The following is a 20,669-nucleotide window of genomic DNA, read 5'->3' on the forward strand; positions in this document are numbered from 1 at the left end:
ACTGTATGCTCTTAGCCTTTATGGAAGTGACATTAAGTTGTTCATACTTGCTTGTAATCGCCACTGAGACAAACTGCTTAAACACATACTGTAGGTGCTATATACAGTATATAACAACTCTGCTTACTATATTTTATTTTATATGGCCAGCAAGGTTTGTCTTATAAAGAGAGCACTTTTGTACGGAGAATATGAATATACCTATTTGTAAAGAGGGTGACATTATAAAGTGGCGTGGCTGACAGAAAGCATATTGTAAGTGATATTGTGGCAAGACAAAAAAAATGCCTCCATTTGTCTTGAAACCTTCTCTTAATTATCTTGTAGCACTTAATTAGGATCCAAAGTTGAAAATACAGTATGTGTAGATCTGGCCTTGTTTTTGCCTGAGCACAGAATGACCGATTGTAGGCAAATGACGTCATATGTATCCTGTATTTCTCAACTAGCCAGAAGTGCCTTGACCGTGCTACCCGGGGATTGTGGTTATCACCCTACATGATCTCCATTTAATGTTGCCTGGAATTACAGCTCTTTTGTTTTTGGTCTGTAAACATGAATTAGCCTTTCATCTGCATGTATCTATTTTGTTAAGGCATCAAGCACGTTCCTTAGTATGCAGCCTTGTCATCACTAGGAAAATATTTGCTTGTTGATTAAAACCTCTTCACAGTCAGCAATTACAATGGTAAGGGCTGTACTACACCTCAAGAATGTACAACACTTCATCAAGATAAACATTACAAGATTGTGTATTATGAGAGGTGCTGATGGGGAGAGTACTGTGTCAGTTGGCATAGCATATCTTACATTAATTTGCAATGCACCAGCACATAGGTGCCGAAGTACCTGCACTGTGGGTGGAATTTATGTACCTGCACTGTGGGGGCATTTATGTACCTGCAATGTGCGGGCATTTATGTACCAGCACTGTGCGGGCATTTATGTACCTGCACTGTGCGGGCATTTATGTATGTGGAACATAATTTTAATATTGGAGACAACTGTGCTCCATAATATAAATTGGTATTATTTTGTGGCCACACCCCTTCCCCATGAGACCACTCCTCTATAATTTTGGCTTGAGTACCCACCAGCAAAAACATAAATCTGCACCTATGCACCAGCAGATTTGGCTACTTCTGCCAATTATACCAACTTCTACCTTATTGGGTAAATAGGGTGCATTCTAATATTAAGCAAATACATTAATGCGTTTGTGCAATTGCCAAAGTACCCTTACAAAATTAAACATGCAAGTGCACTTAGCATTCTCAAAATGGTGAGTTGTCTTTGATATTTGTTATAGTTTAGTTGATGCATTACTATGCATGAGTGTATGAGCCTGATGGCGTCAAACACAGCGATTTTATGCAAATACGCTTTAGAACACTTTTATGCACTTTTATGCATCAGCATCTTATTCAGAATATATGTTTTTATGGTGCTTATTATGACAGTGGTTGGAGTAACCTAATTTTCATCCAGAGAAAAGATCCTGTAAGGATTTCCTATTTAAATGGAAACTCCACCTTTGGAGAAATCGAATATACAGGCATATTTGTTTACTTTCATTGTCTTTAGATGTTCATAACTTTTTACTGGTTATAAATAGTATCGAAAGATGGGAAAGTATCCAATGGCAGCAAAGATAAACCAGCCAGTGCAATTATCAGAATGTAGAATTCTTCTTTACCTAAAAAATCCTTTTGCGTACATTACTTTCTAATGTGTTTCTTTTATGGACTGCTTTTGTCACACAAGTAGAATGTCATCAGGAAAGGAGAGAATGTTGTTCCTCACGGGTCCAGTATAGACTTTATACATGCGCATGACTCATTCGAAATGGTCCTGCATCACTGACGGCATCAGATAGTCAGTGATTGACAGTTTGATGCCATTTGTGTGCACGGAGGGGGTGTTGATACAGAGGTGTGTCACCAATGTTTAGAAGGAGGAAAAAGTCCAGGGATTACTGTTGGTTCCCTATGGTTGCCACTAGCTGCCCACTGGTTCCTGGGAAAATCTGATACTACGTCATTGTACAAAGTTCCAGATTAGAAATGCAGCAGGAGTGATGTCTCCTGCTATGTATTACCATCTTAGTGCTATTGCTGCTGATTCTATGTAAGCAGCAGTGATGGCAACTCCAACCACATCTAAATCAGCCCAGAGAGCTGTCCCAGGTGCTGAAATGAGCAGGAAAGTCATTGGTACAACTGTGGCAGCTAACTTGTAATGATTTAACAAACCTTAGTCTGACCTCCCAGTAGTATTATTACAATCCAATATACTGACTATTCATGTGTATTGTAATTCATTGCACCTGGAGCTCTGTACAAATTAACCAGTCCTTGTCACCCACCGAAGAGCTTGCTGCAGGGAGCGGTCTGGGTCCACAGCAGAGAATGTTGTCAGCAGTCTTCCCACAGGCCCTCCCTCCATCTGCAAGATGGGTTCATTTCGGTTGGGAAAGTAGGGAGCTTCATTTACATCCATGATGGAAATAGTCACAGCAGAGGTGGACTGCAGGGACATTTGTATTCCACCGGCCAGGGGTGCTTGGTTTGTCACCATAACATTCAGCAAAAAGGCCTTATTCATCTCGTAATCCAATGGCTGCAAGGGAAAGGACACACGGTTACTTGTTTAAAAATGATAGGCAGATGTGTTACCATACGTATGATCTTAAGTAAAAATGGACATGGGCACTCAGTGAAAGGATCTGCTACTGGTGAATCAATTCCTGGCGGTGAGGTGATCGAAACTGGGCCAATTTTCATGTTAAAGACATTAGGAGATATGTAGTTACAGGGAAAACATGTCCGCCTGATTTTGTATGAGAATTAACACCCTGCATTGTAGAGACGCACTAAATGTACCAGCATCTGTTATCTTACTTCTATACCTGTAAAATGAAGATGTCACAGCAGAGCTCCCTTTATGTAATATGTGCCATTCCCATACAAAATGTGCTTATTGACTACACATGCACAAAGCTGCACTGTAACAGAAGAGGCCATCTGACACATGGCTTTATTGACATGCATTGGCTTTTTTAATGACTCCTCTGGATGCTGGTAATAGGATTCCCAATAAATCAGGAAGTCCTTTCTAAAAGCTATCAATAATTACTGTTTATTTAGAAGGAGCTCAATATAAAAAAAAAATCTCAAAGAACAAAATTAAAGAGGTCTTTCATGTTGTTTCATGTGTATTTATATATTTATAAATGTGCACAGGATTGTAAGAATACATATTTGTTTTACATGAAATACATGAAAGCAAAATACAAATAGGCACAACACTTAAACCCATATAAGTACCCCAAAGTCTTACCTTGACCACGGTCACCATGCCCTCATTGGTCACCGGATCTGTTTTGACAATAAAGTGACCAGCGGGATCACCGCTGATAATTTTATAGATGGCATTCCAGTTGGGAGTGTATGGTTGATCCCGATCCACCACTGTGAGATTCGCCACCACCACATCAATCCTGTTCTCTGCCACCTCACCGGAGAACTATACAGAGATGAAAAAATGCACATCTACAGTGAACCGTGGTAAAAATATAATAAAATACACACATATATATATATATATATATATATATATAAAATCAACTTTGCAGAGAAAAGAGAAACAATACACATATTATCATTATGATGTGTGCGCTACAGCTCTGGAAAGACCAGCTCAATCGATTAACCCTTTGAGTGCCAAGTGAATTTGCCAAAATAGGTGTGAAAATTGCCAAGCAAACATTTGTATTCATCACAATGGCCTGTAATGTTCACCTTATATAGGAAATAGAACCTTTTAATACACAACATTTTGTATTTGAAATTATATAACAAATGTGAGTGACGCTGCCATTTCTGGTGGATATTTTGCACAACTCTCACAGAGATGTTGGCACTCAAAGGGTTAATATATGGAGCTCTGTCCTTGTAACTCTGAGCAACACCAATCCTACATATTACACACATATTACACACTCTTCTTAACTCATGTATTGTAGCAAATTGTTAAGCAATCTTGTCAACCTGTCAACTACCCCTTGTATGGACCGCTGCCAATATTTTGAAAACGTTATAGTACTGATGATAGAGCAATGTAAATATTTGATGAACCTTAACTGTCGTCATAAATCTCCCTGTGTCATGATCTCCGCAGTAATCATATCATGAACCTTTACTGCTCTCTTGTAATAAACATCCACTGGCATCATGCCATCAACCCTCAATGCCACCTGGGTAATGGAAGTTGCCCCTTTATAATGTATAAACCTCTAGTGTCTTCATCCTATGAATCCCCATCATCATTTTATGATCATTTGATTATGTTATGAACCCCTAATGCTTCATGTATAAACCTCTAGTGTCTTCATTTAATCAATCCCCCTTGTCATCATCTCATAACCCCCCTGGTCATCAAACCATTAACCTCCCCTTCCATTCATGTCATGAAAAAGGTTAAACATTGTTCTATTGGATGTAATATATATCATTTATTTTATTTGGGTTGTATTTACCTTTACACCCCTGTCTACCCACAGTGCCCCATATTTACAAGCTCAATGGATTCAGACCATAAAACACCTTGGTTTTGTATTGATGTGTCTGGATGATCAGCCAATTTTAAGGTGCATGCCCTTCACTCTCTGGAGACAGGAACTAAACCTATATCTTCATGAGGGGTCATAAATCTGTAGAGGTGGACTGCGTAAATAAATAAGCAGCTAATAAAAAGAGAATCCTACTAGTACTTTAAACCTTTCATTACATTTTTCATTCTTGAAATTTGCCTTGCTGTATAAGAAGGAATGCACATCATCATGGCCGGCGCCCCCACCCCGAGCGCCCAAGGCGAGTCGGGGTGGGGGCGCCCCGGTGCCCCCCTGCCCGCTCCAGCACTGCAGGGCCGCCGCCAGTGCGCTAACTCTCCATGCTGGGGGTGAGGGGCGAACTGCCGCCCTCCAGGTGCCGGCACCCTAGGCAAATGCCTAGAGCTGCCTAGTGGTGGCACTGGCCCTGCACATCATATGCATTTATTTATTACCAGTTTTTGTTATATAGCACATTCAGATTCCCTGCCCTAGTGGAGTTTAATATCTATATATACCACATATACATGCACACACATTCATTCTAGGGTTTATTTTTTGTTGGGATCCAATCAACCTATCAGTATATTTTTGCTTTGTGGGAGGAAAATTGCAACATACATGCAAGCACAGCCTGCCTGCATAGTCCGGGCATGTAGCAAAAACCAGAACGGTCCGGACCACACGGGGATGGACAAGACACCCCCCGGACCGGACACTACATCCTCTGGAATGCAGAGTTTGATGTCCGCTCCAGCATTCCGGGGTCTTGTCTGGTTCAGGTTTTTACTTAGTCCATATTTTTCTGTCCTCAATCAGCATTGTAGGCCCTGGGCAAATCAATGCAATGGAGCCCCCCCCCCCATTCACATGAGTAAGTGAAAAAAATAAAGAAGTCGCAAATCACCCCTCCTACGGTTCCAAGCCATCTCTCTGAATGCTTCCTGCAGCCATACAGTGAATGGCTGTCAGTACTTTGGTGGATAACTCCTGCTGTAAGCAGCCTAGAGCCCCTTTTTATAGAGCAAAAATGTTCAGGGATATTTATATTTTTTGAACATAACTACTTACATTGTAGCGGCGTAAGTACTCCACGTGCGCAGGATCTTGTGGCTTTTACTCCCAGAGCCACCCTTGCACTTATGGGGCAAGGTGAAAACATCCTCTTCAGTTATTAGAACACCTGTTTTCGCCAGCAATAGGAATTTTCTCACTTTGTCATATCAGCCTCTCTCTCTCTATATGTACTATATTACGTTTCTATATGGACTGTAAATTGGTATAACCAAATTTGACATAATCTGCTACAGTTCAGTAAAAGCTGGAGTCCTATCACAGTCATATAGTTTCAACCCATCGGGTTCTCTGTGTCACGGGGGTCAGACAGAGACAGGAAGTACTTTATAAAAAGAGCATGACTTTGGAAAGTTAAAATCCAGCTCAGTGATTGCAGATTCGAGGCCATCTCTGACAGCACAAAAATCTTTAATCTGCTCCCTGCTCCTCTTGTACAGTGAAAACCCTGATACCATCACCTTGTTAGGAAGACAAATTGGGAATTTATCCAGAATTGGATCTGCCGCGCTCTCCTGTGACTGATGTAACCAGCGTCAGACTGACCTTTAACATCTGTTGTGCTTCACAATACCTGATCGTATCACGAATGAGCCGCCAGCGATAGGAGAGAACTCGTTACGCTCTGCCTGGGGTGTGTGATTACTCTCTTCGCTCTGTATTCCACTTTCAGCATTTCATACACCACATGAAGAGTGGATTAGCAGCACTATAAGCTCTAGAGAGCTCTACATTCTAAATTTATCTGGTAGATGAGCACAAAAAAATCTAAATGTAAGTTCTTTGAGCTAGGAGTTAGCGGAGGCAGAAATGGCTTTTAAGACAGATTTTATTGAGAAACATATACATCATTTAAGAGAATGTAAAGGGTCATATTATATGTCTGAGAATCCTATTCTGAGTGCTTTGCAAGCACTGTATGTGCATTAACACATTAAGGGAACCATATATTAAGTTTAAGTAGCAAGGACAGGATATGTGAATGGTAAATGGTATATGTATACTTTAGAGCAGAGAAGGGAAAGGGGGGACATGATAGAAACTTTCAAAGATATCAAGGGCTTTAACAAGGTACAGGTGGGAGACATTCCTCACAGGAAGAGGAGCAACAGAACACGAGGACAGGCACTGAAACTAGAGGGAGGAAGATTCAGGGGAAATGTGAGGAAGAATTACTTCACAGAAAGAGTAGTAGATAAGTGGAATAGCTTCCCGTCAGAGGTGGTAGAGACAAATACAGTAGTACAATTTAAACATGCTTGGGTTAGGCATATTGATATCCTTTCAAAAGGATCAAATATGGTTTGAGGTAACATGTTTAAAAAAGGGGCAGACTAGATGGGCCAAGTGGTTCTTATCTGCCGTCAAATTCTATGTTTCTATGTAAATAAGTATTATAGCCAGCTTTTGACATGGTGGGGAGATACCCAAGTTTTTCCTATTTGCCCTTTATAAGGCCCATCAGACCAGCCCCCGAGAATGCCCTGTTTTGTGCCCCACCCCTCAAATGCTTTGTGCTCGTCCCAATCTGTATATCCAGTATCGTGCTTTCAACCCAGTCAACTGTTAGATATCTATTACTATGACATACAAACTCCCATATAAAACTGTATGTCCTGTATTGGTCTTCCACCCCATCCTAATCTGTATATTTTGTAGTTTTAATATTCCTGTTTCTATGTTTTTGCATTGTGTCCCCATGCCCCTGTGTGTTCTGTACTGTTCTATCCTTCCACTTGCTTATTATGTATCGTACTGTTAACCCTACACCACCCCCCCACCACACACACACACACACACACACACACACACACACACTCAATCACTCACTCACTCACTTTCCTTATTCATGCCTACTTCCTTCCTGTACTGTTTATCTTTGCTCCTGCAGAGTCGCCTTCATATCTGCCAGGAATTTGGGATTGTCATCTCTGGGAGCAGTCGCACCCATTGCACCCTCCCTGGCTACCTGCTGCCAGTTGGGTAGGGCATATTTAGGGTACTTATTTAGTTTCACGGCGGCAGCATGGCCGCCCGCTACTTCCGGGTTCGGCGCTCGGAAAACTATCTAAAATAAAGTCCATGCCAACATGAATTGGTTCATACCCCCACTATCCACATTGGCATGGAGTTGATTTTAGATAGCGTGGCGAGCGTAGCGAGCCACCAAGCCCCTAGCGTGGGCGAGCGAAGCGAGCCCCGCAAGGGAACACAGACGCTGCTGCGACTTAGACGATGCCGCCGTGAAACTAAACAAGTACCATATTTAGTAAAGTGTGAAAAAGCCCATGAAATAAGATCCCCCCCCCTGTATATTAAAGACTGCAGGCTATAGCCAGCAGAGGTTGCAAGATAAAGAGTGATAATAATCAAGGCCCTTATTCTGATCGGTGCGGCCGGATCCGAATATGCGACCAGCACCGTGCGTCCTAAACCCCGCCTTCCATACGGATCGCCAACTCCGTCCGTACGCGGTAAGAAGCTGTCCGAACGGACCGCACGTATATTTCTCATGAATACACCTCCTCCATCTCAGGGAACCTCCCCCATCATTCGATGGTCGCAGACCATCGAATGCAGGACAGAGTGGCCAGGCAGCTCCCGCAACCTCAGACCACACGGGCATTTCTCCGTGCAAAAGCAGGGATCTGGGCGGGCAGCTGACATCTGGCAATGTCATATGTCCGCCCCCTACACGTGCGTCACGGCCGCATTACCATACGTACGCCCAGCGTTTGCATGGGAACGCCCATGAAACGCGGGGTGTAAACATATGGTAATGAGCCCAAACAGCCCTTCACACCCCTCTCCACCCCCTGTTTGTAGTGTTCACATTTCATGCGGAATGTGGCCGTGCGTCCCGCTCGCACATGCGCAGAGACGCCTCTGCACATGCGCATACACAAAACATCGGTGGCATGAACGCATGCGGATATTACCGCACCAACCAGAATAAGGGCCCAAGTTGGTTCTGTTGTTGTTAAATCACTGATAACCAATTTTCTTTATTGCTTAAAAGGTGCCCATACATGGTACAATTACTGTATGAAATTTGGAGATCGCATCTCATTGCATCGCATACGTTTTGCAATGCAATGAGATGCAATCTAGTACAAAAAGTATATGCAGCACATATTTTTTGAGCTGTGTGATGGGATGTGCGTGGGAGCGCGCATATCATCGCATCCAGCAATTGTACAGTGTAAGGACACCTTAAGCTATATTTATCACTATGATGTTGATAAATAGCCTCCACGTTCCTTCATTATGAATATATTATAACCTGGATACATTTTCCTTCAAACACATTTTGCCCAGCCCGGTAAAAGTGCTCCCCTAGAATAAATAACATACTGTATCTCATCACCAGACATATATTCATGTGAAATGTATAATAATTCAGATGATAGATCAATAACACTGACCACTGCCACATAAAATAAAGAATTGATGCTGCTATAAGTTTTCTATATGCAACCATAATGTGTTATAATTCTGGTTACTAATTAATTAGCAACGGAGAGATTGTGTTAATTAAAAATCATCACTGTTCAGCTCTGTGTTACCATCTCCATCATCTCAAAGATCACAGATAACTTGATATCTTTCTTTACAGTGGGGAGATAAAGATGCTTCTTTTTGTGTAGTTACCATGTAACAATGTGTAAAACCCTGGTCCTCCTCCAGTTAGAAGGCCATATATTTTTTTTTTATTGCAGCAATAAAACTATTCCTATCAATGCAGTTTATCAAAGAAATATAGGGGGAGATTCAGGTTGGTTTGCAAAAGCAAACTTCTGCGCAGCGCAGGGGATACAGTCACTAGACCGACAAACATTAGGTCGACCACGGAAGTTCGACATGCATGAAGGTCAACATGTCTGAAGGTCGACAGGGGTTAAGTTGACAGGGACATTAGGTTGACACAAACATTAGGTCGACATGTGATTTTTCACTTTTTCTTGAGCCGACGTGTCGACAGATGGTATTTCATGCCCTACCATCCACTAGGGTGTGGTGGGAGAATAAAATAGTGTAGTGAGGCATCGTGCCGGAAGCATGGCGAACCTATGATCCATACCCCAGTGCAGGTGGGGCAGATGTAACATGTGCAGAGAGCTTAGATTTGTGTGGGGTGTGTTCAAACTGAAATCTAAATTGTAATGCTGGGTACACACCCGAACGATTTGGCCTCAATTCCATTAATTTTTATACAATTTCAACCGATTGTATGTAAATTGGGCATGTTTTGGCATGTTTTAGATCCGATCCGCTGGTCGATTGGTCGTTTTGCAGATACTACCTGCTGCAGTGAGGATTTGAAAACAACCCCAAATCGGATCGGATGCAGATCATGGGCAGATCGTGTGCTTTAGCAGATCATGTGACCATCGTATGGTCGTCTCACGATCGTGATCGTTCTGGTGTGTACCTAGCATTAGAATAAAGCAGTCAGTATTTGCCCTGCACAGAAAGAAAATAAGTCACCCAAATGTAACTCTCATGTTACATCAGCCCCACCTGCAGTGCACATGGTTTTGTCCATTAAAGGAGTTTGCTTTTGCAAACCAACCGGAATCACGCCCCATAGTTTAACTGTGATACTGCAGCAGGCAGCAGAAGCTGTAGTTCTTTAAGTATATCCACATTTGTGGACCAGCCAGATGGCTCCTACATATGCAGCAGAAGGGATTTGTAATTTCATACAGAGCATAGTTGCCTACCCTCCTGCATTCTGCAGGAGACTCCCTGAAATAACAGCAAACCCCCTTCTCTCCCTCATTAGTCTAGCAATCTCCCTCATTACACTGTTACCAGTGGTGTAGCTTGGTTTGGGCGCACCCCCGCAGGCCGCCCGTGCCCCCCCCCCCCCATCGCCGCAGGCTTACCTGTCTGTGCGTCCCGGCTCCCCTCCTGGCTTCAATTAATTCTATGCAGATGGACCACGATAAAATGGCCGCCCCCATACCGCAGACAGTTTCAGAGAACTGTCTGCTTTATGGGGCGGCCATTTTATCGTGGTCCGTCTCCACAGAATTGCTTGAAGCCAGGAGGGGAGCCGGGACGCGCAGACAGGTAAGCCTGCGGGGGATGGGGGGCGGGGGCATTACTATTGCACCGCAGCCCCCCGGCGCCCACATGCACAGCGCCCCCCCCCCGCGACCGCGGGGGCTGCGGTGCTATAGTTACGCCACTGACTGTTACATTTTTGGGTAAGAAAGAATGAGAGAAAGATACATTGGTACTTGTTTCCTATCTGGGCGCCCAGGTTTTCTACGTACGGCACCGTAATGAAATCGGATCGCATCGCATCGTACACATACACGATATTGAACGATGCGATGCGATCCGATTCGATTTCCCATAGGAAACAATGTGAAATGGCTCAATTTAGCCAAATTCTCATAGGAACAATAGTAAATGGCCCAAAAACACCCCTGAACATTGAAATGTCCCCCCAAAAGTAGTTTACGCCACCCCGCCATCAACGTGAACCCGAAGCGTGGCGAGCGCAGCGAGCCCGCGAGGGGCAGCGGTACGCGTCCTCCGACCTTTTCATGCCCTACTATCCACGTCGGCGTGGAGTGAGAATAGAATAGTGTGGCGAGCGCAGCGAGCCACCGAGCCCGAAGCGTGGCGAGCGCAGCGAGCCCCGCGAGGGGACGCGGATACCTTCACAGTTATACGCGTCCCCTCGCGGGCGACGCGGACACCTGGGAAGCCCGCGAAGGGACGCGTTTACCTGTGAAGGTATCCGCGTCCCCTCGCGGGGCTCGCTGCGCTCGCCACGCTTCGGGCTCGGTGGCTCGCTGCGCTCGCCACACTATTCTATTCTCACTCCACGCCGACGTGGATAGTAGGGCATGAAAAGGTCGGAGGACGCGTACCGCCGCCCCTCGCGGGCTCGCTGCGCTCGCCACGCTTCGGGTTCACGTTGATGGCGGGGTGGCGTCAACTACTTTTGGGGGGACATTTCAATGTTCAGGGGTGTTTTTGGCCCATTTACTATTGTTCCTATGATAATTTGGCTAAATTGAGCCATTTAACATTGTTTCCTATGGGAAATCGAATCGGATCGCATCGCATCGTTCAATATCGTGTATGTGTACGATGCGATGCGATCCGATTTCTCTACGGAGAATAGCATGGTGCGCAATTAACTTAGTGGGCGCCCAGATAGGAAACAAGTACCGATACATTTACATTGAATCATCAGCAGCATTTCCCAGCACTGTAGCAAGTATAGTAGCTCTTACTAACTGCTTTGGGGAACATCTACATTTAGATAGAAGTAATTTTACAAGATTCCTCTCAGATGTAGCAATACACACCCACACTTCTAGGTGCCACGTTCACAATCTCTTTTCACATTCTCCCCATATATGGAACTAGACACGCCCCCTCAATAGTGTGCTGTGCAAAATGTTACCACCAACTATAATCTCCCTGAAACTAGTTTTCAAAATTGGGCAAGTGTGATACAGAGATACAGTATATCCCCCCCCCCCCCCCCCACATTATGAAAATGCATTGATTTTCATCATCTGCCACCCTGAGATAGTATTATTTGTTAATATATACAAATGAATGTGAAAGCCACCGCCAATGAATTAATTAAGGTAAGAAATTCTGTTGTGTTAAATGTATTTATACCTTGTACATCAGTAATTTACCCCTTTCCCACTGCATTGGAGAGCGGCGTTCTCATTAATATTTGTTCAGCTTATGATCAGAATCATTTTTATTGGCCAGGTATACTTGCGTATGCTTGGAATTTTTTGTGGTAACAGTGCAGCATCAATCAGGGAACACAAAGGGGGTGGGAAGAGAGGCATAAACATACATCGCATACATTTCACATATATCTAGAACAGTTCGAGTTAGTATTTAGTATTTGGTATGTTCAATACGGTTTAGTTGGTGGACAGCTATTGGGAAGACGCCTTTTGTAGTTCTTGTCGTCTTTGCTGGGATGGACCTAAAACGTCTGTCTGACGGAAGGGGTTCAAACAGGTTGTGGCCAGGGTGTAGCTTGTCCGCCAAGATCTTTCCTGCACGCTTATTGACCCTGGCTAGGTATAGTTCTTGGACAGTGGGGAGCTCCGCCCCAATGATCTTTTCTGCCATCCTCACCCCTCTTTGCAACCTTCGTCTGTCATTCTCGTTTGCTCCTCCTCGTTTGATACGGCTACCCCAGAGACATTACTGGTTCCTCGATTATAGGAAAGCTCCACTGTATGCAGATGACAGGTAGACTATTAACCTATCTATATTGTGTTTCTGTGTCCATCACTCTCAGTGTTGTGGTATTTATAGTGCTCCATCTGGAGATGTGTGGGATTGGTTTCCCGAAAACTGGACCCATCTGAATTTTGCATATCCTAATATTTCTATGCCATGGCTTAGGTTTCCCTGAATTTCTCTAATTCCAAAACAAGACAGAACATTATCCTACCATGAAAAGTCACACCATTGTGGGCTGAGCGCCATTTCACACAGGACACATGGGAATGAATGTGGGCTGCAGCACTCACAGTCCGCTTCATTAATTGGCTGTGGAGTGCAACTAAGCACTGCTATGGTAGACTATAAAGGGCTGTGGGCTACCTGACTAAAGTTAAGGGCTATCGGGTGCAAGTAATATTGTGGCTGTAAAGCATGAGCACTAAGAATGGTAGTGTCGACCTTTTTGCATGTCGACCTTTTTGCATGGCGACCATTTTGCATGTCGACATGTTTGCTTGTCGAACTAATAGTGTCGCCCTAATGGTTGTCTATCTTTTTGCTGTAGACAAATAGTCTGGATACCTTTTACAGTACAATACTGTCTTGGGAACTCATCTTTTGAAAATATTCATTCTAGGGGTAATATAGTTTATTAAACTACCCTCCTGTATGACAACGCTGTGCCACATTGGATAGAACAATATAATGAAAAGATCTGCTATATTCTTAATGTAACTGCCATATAGTTGTCCCTTTGTTTAGCTAGCCGCCTTTGGACAATGGTGAACAAGATTGTGAGCTGAGAGATGGTAAAATTGACCTAAAAATACTGAAAATGTATGGTATTGAGGTTAATACTAAATAACAAAAACAGGTCTAAAAATGGCATGGACAATTGCAGTTTTTAGCAATTGTTTAAAAAAAATAAATAAAATAAAACCAAATCACAGGGGGCCGTTTCGTCAAAATCAAAAGCTGGTGCACATCTCTAGTTCCATCACATGCCAGAAATGTTAAATGCAGATCAAGTCCACCAATTCCAGAGACATTTGCAGCTCCTAGTTAGGACCAGACCATATTTGCCATCACAAGACTCCAATATCTGCATTTATAAAAATGCAATGACTACATGATCTTTCAGCCAAGCCACGGATTGTCAGTGTGATGTGTTGCTTCTATGTAGTTATTGGTGGCTGGGCCCTGTCAGTCGCACATTAATGAGTAAAGTAACACAGAAAACAGATTGACTTTGCATGGAGTAGAGTTTTCATCCAAAAACTGTAAATCGGTTGCCTTATTGATGCCTAAATTTGAATTTGCCTCCATTATTTATTTAAAGGGAATTGCGATGGTTAAGTACATGTGAAATGCATTTTAGAGCATATGGTACATAAGAAAATATGTTGCATGTGTAGTTTTTTCTATGCCTTACTAACATGAAATTTGCTATTCTGGTGTTTTATTTTTTTAATATGTTTTCGGTTTAGGCTCATTACTAGGGAATGCTGGAATGAAACACCCTTGTTCTAATTCCGTCTCTGCGTAGTCACCTGCCTACCCTTAACTTTGTATGACCCAAGATCGGTGTCACATCCACACTTATATTAAAGTGGTAACTCTCTTATCCAACATATCCTAACATACTGCAACATAATAATACAGGTTGAGTATCCCGTATCCGAGTATCCGTTATCCGAATTATTCTGAAAACCATACTTTTCAGAAAGTGAAAAAAAATTTTTTTTTTTGCTAAAAACTCACTGGGTACATTTGTAACAGCACTACTGAGGACATGATGTGTAACTGGTACTATATATGTGCAAGACAATGATTGCTTGGCATTCAAATTCAATATCTGAGATAGTACGCAAATTTTTTTTCATGTTTTGAAACCTTGTTTTTTGAACAAACAAAATATCTTTGTGTGTATTTTATGTGGTAATAAAATATATGTTTGTTTATTTTATGTGTTTATACAGCATAAATGCAAGATACTTCAAAATACATCATTGAAATATTAAAATATTCCGAAATACGGAATAATCCGTTATCCAAAAATCTCCTGGTCCCGAGCATTTTGGATACGGGATACTCAACCTGTACTGCGTCGATCTTCCTGTTGGTTTTAGGACGTATTAGTGTATTCCCAATAAACCATTTTTATCAACACATACGTTTGTATTGCTTGATTCATACAACTAAGTTACATAATACTGGGAATAGACTATAGAAGGTGAGCTTCTGGTTCTAATTATAATTACCTATTCCACTGGAGGGGTATGGATCATGAACTAGGTCGACACCACTATGTCGACATGCATGAAGGCCGACATGAATGAAGGTTGACCTGCAGGAATGTCGACACGGGGTAGGTCGACCAGGTCATTAGGTAGAAACAAGCATTAAGTCGACATGGGAAGGTCGACAGTCAAAACGTTGACACGGGGTCCCCCCCGACCCAGAATGTCGCCAGTCGCCATGGACAATGAAACGTAGCATCGTGTCTCCTCGCATGTCGTGTCAACCACATGTCGACCGTTTGACTGTCGACCTATTGCTTGTGTCGACCTAATGACCCTGTCGAACTTCAGTCATGTCGACCTAATACTTGTAGACCTAGTGACCGTATCCCCACTGGAACTTACACCCCTCTAAAGGCCCCCATACATTAGTCCGACTTGTCCAAGGGACAAGTCGGACTTGATTTCCCCTGCAGCTCCCGGGAGGGGAACACACGATTAGGCACTTGATGTGCCAAATTTTGCATATGATAAATGGCATGGATTTATCATATGCAGTCTCCGGGAAGCTGCAGGAGGACAGCCAGGTGGGTGACGCTGGGGAGTTGCAGGGAACAGCCAGGCAGGGTGAGCTGACAAATGGTCAGCAGGCAGGGGACGCTGGTGAGCCGGGCATGGGGAGAGGCTGGCAGGGGAAGCGGACACAAAGGCAGCGGGCAGGGGGACGTCGGTGAACCGGCGAGTGGAACAGCTCACCTGCTGGGCAGGAGGACCAGGCAGCCGCAGCTGCAATGAAGAAAATCCGAATACAAAGAATGGGGAGCCAGTGATTGGCTGAGAGCTCTCTCAGCCAATTGCTGATTGGCTGAGAGAGCTCTCAGCCAATCACTGCCTCCCCATTCGTTTGTATTGGGTTTTTCTTCCTTGAAGCTGCGGCTGCCTGGTCCTCCTGCCCAGCATGTGAGCTGTTCCCCTTGCCGGTTCACCGGCGCCCCCCCCGCCCGCTGTCTATGTGTCAGCTGCCCCTGCCAGCCTCTCTCCATGTCCGGCTCACCGGCGTCCCCCGCCTGCTGACTATTTGTCTGCTCACCTTACCCGGCTGTATCCTGCAGTTTCCCGGCGTCCCCGCCTGCTGACCCTGCCCGGAGACTGCAAATAAGATTTAGGAAATCTTATGTGCAGCAGCTGCGACTGCCCGATTCCGATCCGATGCGCACGGGACTGCGCATCGGGTTGGACAGGGTGTCAAAACATGCGATTTGGGATGATTTCACGGCACGATTCATCCGAATCGGGTGAAATCGGGCCCAAATCGCATAATGTATGGGCCTTAATGCTGTGTACACACTTGTACAATCTGCATGAGATCCAGATGAGATTTACAACTACTGTATCTTCATACAATATATACAATTTAGACTATCTGCATACAATTTAGACTATATAGTGCAGATCTGCACTATATAGTCTATGCAGCCAAGACTTTCTGGCTGAGATATGGGAGCGCGCATCGAGATCGCATCTGGATCGCAAGGGATAAAACCCATACAATCTGCATGAGATCCAGATGAGATTTTGACTATATAGTCAAAATCTCATCTGGATCTCATGCACATTGTACAAGTGTGTTCACAGCATAATGTGTACAAGTGTGTACACAGCATAATGCTGTGTACACACTTGTACAATCTGCATGAGATCCAGATGAGATTTTGACTATATAGTCAAAATCTCATCTGGATCTCATGCAGATTGTATGGGTTTTATCCCTTGCGATCCAGATGCGATCTCGATGCGCGCTCCCATATCTCAGCCAGAAAGTCTTGGCTGCATAGACTATATAGTGCAGATCTGCACTATATAGTCTAAATTGTATGCAGATAGTCTAATTTGTATATTTTGTATGCAGATAGTCTAAATTGTAAATCTCATCTAGATCTCATGCAGATTGTACAAGAGACTGAGCAGCCCCTTCAACGCACACTGATTGACAATTGAGCGCAATACCACAATTTACTAAATAGTCCAACATACCCCAACACTGAGTTACCTGGCAGTGACTACTGCTCAGCAGCAGCAAGAACAAGAGATAACACTTATCTGGATATCTGTATGTTTTATCCAGTCAGATACAGCCTTCAGTTTATACACCAATTCCGTTTGAAAGCAAACCCATTTCCAGGATTTCTACACATCTTTTCTATGAAGTTGCAGGGTGCGGAAAGAGGGGCAATCCCCAAATAATATGTGACTTTGTTCCAAGGTGGATAGCCGCTCGGTGCGAATAACAGTGCATAATGTTCTTATCTGACACACAAGCATAGAGAAAAAAATAAAATTGCCCCCTTTTACAACTGAAGGCTGTGTGAGACTTCAAAGAGATGAGGGGTTTATTTAATGAGCTGCAATTTGTCAAAATCGTTCATTTTCCATTGATTTCTGTGACGGTATTTAAAATAACGATTTTTTAAAGGCAAAACCTGGTGTGTTGCATTAGAAGATAAATATACTGACAAATCACAGCTCATTAAGTAAACCCCTGAGTGTGACCGGGAAAACAAAATGACAATTAAGAACTTGATTTCTAAAAATACTAGTCAGGTAGAAAAACACAGACCAGTAACAGCTTAGAGTTACACAGAGATACACAGGGCCTGCTTCTCAGTTGTACACAAAAGCAAGCACAGCAGTGTGTCTTGGAGGTCTCCGATCTGAGAATGTATGCATATGGCATATACACTCCTTGCCTTGTGTACATCCATGTGGCTGAGACACCCACTTTTAGCACCTGTAATGCGAACGTTTACGCCACCCTCACCCACACCATTGAAAATTGCACCAATTGTAAGATGCAGTTTCTCCATTGTACCACATCTGTGAACACGACCGCGGCACCCCCATAATATGCCTACTGCAGGGGTGTCCAAACTTTTTGCGACGAGGGCCAGATTTGGTGAAGTGTAAATGTGTGGGGGCCGATCATTCAGCCTGACATTCTTTGAATCATTACTCACAACAGAATGGTCCCCCACTCTTCCCCCATTCACTGTATGTCCCCCAGCCTGCCCCTCCTTCACTGTATGTCCCCTATTCACTCTATGTTCCCCACTCTGCACCCATTCGCTCTGTCCCCCCGCCTGCCACCCTTCTCTTAATGTCCATCAGTGCCTCCATTCATTGTATGTCCCCAAGCCTGACCCTCCTTCACCGTATGACTCCTATTCAATGTATGACCCCCATTCACTATGTACCCCACTCACTGTATGTTTCCCAGCCCCTTGTGTGAGCCAGAGGAAGCAGAGGCAAAGCAGGAACTGCAAGGACATGAGATGCTTGGGCTCCCGCTGCTGCCCTCCTCCGCTCTACATGTTATGGGAGCAAGCTTCCCCCTTGCTGCCCCCCTCCCCAAACACTGCTGTCATTGTGATTGTTGAGTAGGGTGATATACAATTGCAGCAGCAGGGGTAGGATGCCAATCACATCTGACTGTGGCGGCCGGCACCTCCTCACTGCAGCAGACAGCAAGGTAAGGGCGCACTCGCCGGGGCCCCACCTTTAGTGTCCTGTGCTGTGCTTCCCACAGCTGATGATGATGACAGCACGGGCCGCAATTGGCCCCCGGGCCTGACTTGGGCATGCCTGGCCTACTGTATGGCCCACTTTTGCGTGAATACTAACCATCACTTTTCTGCCACCTTTCTGGTACCACCTGTCATGATTGTAACCGCTGTGTCATGCATGCGAAGCGTTGTAGGAGACCCAAGAACTGTTTGCACATAGCATTGCGTGCGTCTCCTTATTAATAATGGGAACTTATGCCCATAATGGGAACATATGCCCATCTACATAATGTAAGATACACCAGTCTGTGCCTGTCCACAAAACCAGCTTGTTTGTGGAGAGGATGGATGAGTAAAGCCCCCGTACACACTAGACACTCTTCTAAATGATATTACCCAGGGTCGTTCTGCATGATATAGTGTGTATGCTCAATAGCATTAACCATGCGCACTCCCGAGCATCTTTAACGACCCCCTACTACTGTCTGTGCAGCATGACCAATGTTGGCTATACTGTATCGTCAATAAGGCTTTCCCCAACAGGGACCGGGTACCATCACTGATATCATTTACTGATATCGTTCAGTGTGTATGCACAATATCGTACGTCCAGCCTACTGCTGATGTCATTAATAATATCGGTGGTAGAGTCCATCACATGTGTACAGGGCTTTAGGGATGGGGTTCAGGCCAAGTACAGTACAGATTGTGTTTTGCATAATTGCAAAACAGAGATTCAGATTATCCAATCAGTAGCCTTATCAATGTTGGGTACATTGTAACTAAAATCAAACATCCTTATCTCTGGACTATTTGTTAAACAGTGATGATGATGATGATGAGGAGGAGGAGGGCAAGCACCAAACTACCTAGTTAGCCGATTCTGATAGATTTAAGTCTAATATCTTTTCACTGCACTTTGCATAGGGCCATCTTAACAAATGGGACCACTAACAGATGCCCAGGGCCACATGGTTTTTGGGATCTTTAGATTTTTGAGCAGGGACAGCTGAGCATCAGCCTCTGGAGCATATGTTAAAATGGCTATATAAAATAGCCATCCGCCAATCGGAGTGCCGACAGCACGTGAAGAGTCCACAGGAGAGGTACGGTCTGATTTTTTGTTTATATTTATTCTAATGAATGGATGATGAGGGGCCCCAGTGCATTGCTTTGCCAATGGCCTTCAATGCTGTTAAGATTGCCCTGCTCTTGTAAATACTGTAAGATTTTGTTAGCGTATTGTAACAAGATATTTTTCTTCCCTACTTGACAAAGAGAACTACCCCTGCTATATTTAACATTTGTATTTTAGTTTACTGAAACCTAATAGTTTTCAACACAAAGTTGGGAGTAAATGTGTCCACTGCCATAAACCTGCATGTATCTTCGTATAATTTCATCCAACTACGCTGCGTTTTTTGTTTTTTAAGTAAATGTATTTTACGTCTGCATTTTTTGGATGCAAATGTATTTAAATTGAGAATCTGCCCCAATTACTCATAATATCTGACAATCTTTTTAATTTAGCAGGGAATAGTGTTCTAAAGGTCTAGGCTTAATTTTTAGGTACTTGTGTAGTTTCACGGCGCCAGTGTGGCGCCGTGCGTCTGAGTCCCCTTGCGGGGCTCGCATCACTCGCCCACGCTGCGGGCTCGGTGGCTCGCCCACGCTGCGGGAACTCGGTGGCTCGCTACGCTCGCCACGCTATTTAAAATCAACTCCATGCCAACATGGATAGTGGAGGTATGAACTATCCATGTTGGCATGGAGTTAAGTCACTTTTTTTAACATTGATTGTGGCGGGCGTAGAACCCGGAAGTAGCACGGCGCCATGCTGGCGAGGCGAGGAAATAACCAAAGTACCAATTTTTACTAAATGTTCAGTAAAACAATTAAGCATTCATACTGCTGCACAAATTGCTTATTTTTTCACATATGACTGCACTGAAAGGAGCG

The 20,669-nt window shown here is 43.9% G+C and overlaps 1 protein-coding gene across 2 annotated transcripts in view; it reads right to left on the minus strand.

Annotated features, from left to right (window-relative positions):
• CDH4 (cadherin 4) overlaps positions 1-20,669 on the minus strand; it is a 724,604-nt gene that overhangs the window by 35,623 nt on the left and 668,312 nt on the right. For both annotated transcript variants that reach the window (XM_083146826.1, XM_083146825.1), the window contains exons 9-10: positions 3,340-3,525; positions 2,366-2,619 (exon numbers count right to left, since the gene is read on the minus strand). In XM_083146826.1, the coding sequence (XP_083002952.1) occupies positions 2,366-2,619; positions 3,340-3,525 (440 nt within the window). The remainder of the gene's footprint in view (positions 1-2,365; positions 2,620-3,339; positions 3,526-20,669) is intronic.

Source organism: Crinia signifera, chromosome 6, assembly GCF_055691185.1.
Source record: "Crinia signifera chromosome 6, ASM5569118v1, whole genome shotgun sequence".
Classification (NCBI taxonomy): Eukaryota; Metazoa; Chordata; class Amphibia; order Anura; family Myobatrachidae; genus Crinia; species Crinia signifera.